Source organism: Pseudopipra pipra, chromosome 16 (assembly GCF_036250125.1).
Source record: "Pseudopipra pipra isolate bDixPip1 chromosome 16, bDixPip1.hap1, whole genome shotgun sequence".
In the NCBI taxonomy this organism is placed as follows: Eukaryota; Metazoa; Chordata; class Aves; order Passeriformes; family Pipridae; genus Pseudopipra; species Pseudopipra pipra.
The window spans coordinates 1,550,926-1,556,049 of NC_087564.1; the positions used below are offsets into that span (position 1 = coordinate 1,550,926).

At 51.3% G+C, this 5,124-nt stretch overlaps 1 protein-coding gene across 1 annotated transcript in view; it reads left to right on the top strand.

Moving 5' to 3' along the window:
- The window catches only part of PPL (periplakin), a 28,449-nt gene extending 23,993 nt beyond the window's left edge, over window positions 1–4,456 (top strand). The window contains exon 22 of the mRNA XM_064672518.1: window positions 879–4,456. Coding sequence (XP_064528588.1) covers window positions 879–3,563 — 2,685 coding nt within the window. The 3' untranslated portion in view covers window positions 3,564–4,456. The remainder of the gene's footprint in view (window positions 1–878) is intronic.
- Window positions 4,457–5,124: the final 668 nt, after the last annotated feature.

Genomic DNA, 5,124 nt, shown 5'->3' on the forward strand with positions numbered 1-5,124 from the left:
AGACCATCCCTCTGTGTGTCCCAGTCCCATTTCCCACTCACCCTAGGAAGCTCCGCATCATTTTCAACACTTTTTGCCACTCCATGCCAGAATTAGTGTCCCTTGTGGGCAAAAGCTTTGTTCTGACAGCAGCAGGCATTGCAGAAAGCATTTCTCAGGTTGAGAACCTGCAGGGAAGTCTGTTTGCAAATAACTCCCTGCTCAGACTTTGCCAGAGCTCAACACCCTCCTGTTGCTTTGTCACAGGAGGCACCAATATCTGTGGCAGCAGGGGCAGGGCAGTGATTGTCCCCCTGTACTTGGCACTGCTGAGACACCTCAGGTGCTGTGTCCAGCTCTGGGCCCCTCGTGACAAGAAGGACATTGAGGGGCTGGAGCGTGTCCGGAGAAGGGAACGGAGCTGGGGAAGGGGCTGGAGCAGCAGGAGCAGCTGAGGGAGCTGGGGGGGCTCAGCCTGGAGAAAAGGAGGCTCAGGGGGGACCTTCTGGCTCTGCAACCCCCTGACAGGAGGGGGGAGCCGGGGGGGATCGGGCTCTGCTGCCAGGGAACAAGGGACAGGAGGAGAGGGAACGGCCTCAAGTTGTGCCAGGAAAGGTTTAGATGGATACTGGGAAAATTTCTTCACTGAAAGGGTGGTCAGGCATTGGAAGGGGCTGCCCAGGGCAGTGGTGAAGTCACCATCCCTGGAGGTGTCCAAGGAATGACTGGACATGGCACTCAGTGCTCTGGGCTGGGTGACAAGGTGGGGATCGGGCACAGGTTGGACTCGATGATCTTGGAGGTCTTTTCCAACCTAAATGGTTCTGTGATTGTATGGTAAGCACCAAAAGTATGATTAATTGGGGGTTTTTAACTACACATTCTTTTTCCACCAACAGCAACCAGAGGTTCAGGTGACACAAGACTTTGCCCAGACCAAATCATCCGTGAGGCCCGTGGAAGAAGTCTGGAAGCTGAAGAAAGAGCTCGAGGATGAGACTCAGCGTCGGCAGCAGCTCGAAGCAGAGATCCAAGCCATTCAGAACAACATTGTCCACCTGCAAAACCAGAAGCCCCAAGAAACTGTGCTTAAGAAAGAACTGGTGAAGAAGGTGCCTGACCCTCAGCTGGAGGAGAGCTTCCACAGGCTGCAGCAAAACCTGGCAGAGGAGCAGCGCAAGAACCAGGTGCTTCAGGATGAGCTGGAGGCTCTTAAAATCCGGCTGCGTGTTCTGGAGCATGAGAAGAGGGAGGGAGGGCAGGAGTACATAGTGAAAGAGGTGCTGAGGATTGAACAAGATAAGGCTCAAGCTGATGAAATCCTGAAGCTCAAAGAAGAATTGGAAGAGCTCAGGAGACAGGAAGGGACCAGGGAGAATGAAGTCATCCTCCTACGCCAACAAATTGCTGTGCTGTCCAGCGAGAAGAACAAACAGCAGGAGAAGGTAACGGAGAAGGAGGTGCTGAAGCTGCAGAACGACCCCCAGCTGGAGATGGAATTCCGGATGTTGCAAGAGAACAAGGAGAGGGAGAGTGCCCTTCGGCAGAAGCACGAGGAAGAGCTCAGCTTCCTCCAGGACAAGCTCAAACGTCTTGAGAAGGAACGGGCCATCGCCGAGGGCAAAATCACCGTCAAGGAGGTGCTGAAGGTAGAGAAGGACTTGGCCATTGAGAGGGAGGTGAACGAGCTCCGGCGCCAGTACGAAGATGAGAAGTCCAAGGGTCGTTCCAACGAGCGGGAAAAGGCTGAGCTGCTCAGGAAGATTCAGCTGCTGGAGGAAGAGAACTCCAAGGTGGTTGTTCAGGAGAAAGTGCGTGAGATTGTGCGCCCAGATCCCAAGGCTGAAAATGAAGTTGCCAACCTTCGCTTGGAGCTGGTGGAGCAGGAGAGGAGATACCGCGGTGGTGATGAACAGCTGAAGAGCTGCCAGAATGAGCTGGCTGCTCTGAAGAACAGAGGGCCACTGGTAGAAGTCAAAGAAGTCATTAAGGAGGTCATTAAGTACAAAAATGATCCAGAAACCGAAAAGGAGCTACAGCGGCTCCGTGAGGAAATCATAGAGAGGACTGGAGCTATCGAAAGAGCTGACCTGGAGATCTACCAGCTGAAACAAGAGATACAAGCTTTGAAAGATACCAAACCTCAAGTGCAAATGAAGGAAGTTGTTCAAGAAATTCTGCAGTTTCGAGAAGACCCCAAGACCAGAGAGGAGGTGGAGTCACTGAGAGTGCAGCTGGCAGATGAACAGATGAAACATATCGACCTGGAGAGGGAGCGGCTTCTCCAAGAAGAAAAAGTGAGACAGAAGGAGGAAGAGCTTTCCCAGGTGAAGGAGAAAGTGGTCCAGCAGGAAGTAGTGAAGTATGAGCAAGATCCTGCCTTGAAAGCTGAAGTCAACTCCTTCTCCCAGAGCATTGAGAGCGAGCTGAAGCAGATCGACGGCCTCCGCGAGGAGCTGCGCAAGCTGCAGAGGAGACGCTCCGAGCTGGAGCGGCAGCTCGAGGAGCTGGAGAAGGAGAGACAGGCCCGCAGGGAGGCCGAGCTGGAGGTGCAGAGGCTGAGGATCCGCTTGAACGAGCTGGAAGAACAGGAGAGGGAGACGACAGAACGAGTGACTGTGAAGCAGAAAGTGATCCTTCAGCAAGATCCCCAGCAGGAGAAGGAGCACTCCCTCCTCAAGCTGGAGTTAGAAGAAGAGAAGCACCGGAGACAAGTCTTGCAAACAGAACTAGAAGCCCTGCGAAAGAAGCTCCTTTCTTTGGAAAAGATGGAGGTCAAAGAGAAAGTGGTCTTTTCAGAGAGTGTCCAAGTGGACAAAGGAGACACGGAGTACGAGATTCAAAAGCTGAAGAACAATCTGGAGGAAGAAAGTAGGCGCAAGAGGGAGCTGGATGCAGACATCAACCGCCTGGAAACCAGGCTGTCCGAAGTAGAATTCAACAACTCCAAGTCATCAAAGGAACTAGACTTATTACGGGAGGAAAACCACAAACTACACCTCGAGAAACAGAACCTGCTGATGGAAACAAGGAGACTGCAGTCAGAGATTGAACTCACAGCTACAGAAGCTCAGGATTTAAGAAACATGACCCACGTGGACAGTGGAATAAACCTGGACTCCAGGTTCCAAGCTTTGGAAAGAGAGTTAGAGGACCTGAAACAGTTGTCCAGAGAAAAAGATGCAGAGATCGAGCAACTCCAGAATCGCCTCAAGACAGTGGCTATCAAGAGGGAGCAAAGGGAGAACCACCTGAGGCGCTCCATCGTGGTCATTGACCCTGACACGGGGAAAGAGATGTCTCCAGAGGAAGCTCATGTGTTTGGCCTCATTGAATGGAGCCTGTTTGTCAAACTGAAGAGTCAGGAATGTGACTGGGAGGAGATCTCAATAAAGGGTCCCAACGGGGAGTCGTCCGTGATCCTGGACAGGAAGTCTGGTCGGGAGTTCTCGATTGAGGACGCCCTCAAGAGCGGGAGGCTCACCATGGCCCAGTACGACAGTTACCTCAACAAGGAGATGTCCATCCAGGAGCTGGCAGTCCTGGTGTCCGGAACTAACTACACAGCGCTCCCTCCACTTTAGAAACTTTCCTTAAGAGCAGCAAGTCAGAGCTGCAGCACTTGTTAGACAACCAGATCACTGCAAATCCTTGCCCTCCTTCGCCTCTTCCAAAATGCTTCCAAAATGCCTCTGCCCCAGCCATGCTGCGAAGCCACACTGCTTGCTGTCAAACACCGCAGAAAAGCACCACCAGCAGTGGAAAACACGTCTGTCAGGACTACAGCAAAACCTTCTCCCCCTCTTCAGCCCTGCCCAACAGAAAACAAGACAGAAAGCCTTAGGACAGTGAAGTGCCTGAAGTCCAGAACTCAGTAGAACCTGCAGTTTCCTCAACATATCCTCACGTAGTCGCTCCTGAAACTGCGTCCGGCTGTCAGGAGAGGGACTGAAAGTCCAGGTGACTCTGAGGTGACCAGCAGGAGCTGGTTACATCAGCTGCATGTTGATAAGCCAGACAGTTCCACCGTGGACAACTGATCAATGATGGGCTCGTCCTGTGAGAAAACCAGCTCTGTAAAACCCAAGGTGTGCTGCACATCTCAGTCCAGAATCACCACCCAACACCATCATTTGCTCACCTACGTGCCTGTGCTGCTGGAGAAGAGTGAAGATGTGCTTTGATGGCTCCAGCCATTGATCCAGGAGGAGCATTCACATACCAGAGGTCGAGGAAAGGATGTGAAGAGATGGCAGAAAGGACCAACACCAGGGGCAGTGCTCAGCATGCAACGGGACCCACCGCAGAGTGCCTTCCACACACAGCTCCCTTACCTCGTGGGTACAAGCTGGTAGGGCTGGTGTTTTCCTGGATGGAGTTACATGCAGCTACATGTTTCATTTACCTGTGTAAGGGAATGGGAAATAGAGGGGAATTCTATTTATAGTACAAAATAAAAACGCAGTGGTTCCAATCAGAGGGTGGTTGGTCTTTATTAATTCCGGAAGCCTCTTGATCTTTGGCTTTACAAGAAGTTGCCATTTGAGAGTCAGAATTAAGGCACTAAGATTATTAAATTTAGCTGTTGACTCTTTTCCAAGGCGGAAATTGCTGGAGCAGCATTAAAGCCGGGACTAATTAGCAGCATTAGATGGGAGTGAAGTGCACTAACGAATGGCACTGCAGCTGCAGGAAGACACTGCAGGGATGGGGTCAGGGCCTTCCACATCTAGAGCCCAGTCGCTTCCTTCTTCCCAAATTTCAGGTAATACCTGAACCCCAGTAAACTCTGACGTCAATGCAATAACCATTCACTCCTAGCTTTGGACACCACTATTTTACCTTTGTGAATGAAAGGATCAGGCAGGATCACATCGTTGCTCCAGGGTCTGACCTCCACACGTCCTTTCCAGCAGACATCTACTTCAGGCACGAACAGGAGCACATGGAATCAGATGCATTTCCATGCCCAAAACAGCTACAACAGAGCTGCAACTCACTCACCACATAGGAGAGCTTAGTTCAAACAGTCAGTAATTCATTACTCGCTCAACAAACAAATAATGATCCAAGCTGCAACACAAACTCTTGGAAACAAAGTCAGGAAACTAGAGGTAAGGAGATGGAAAAAAAAAAAAAAAGGCA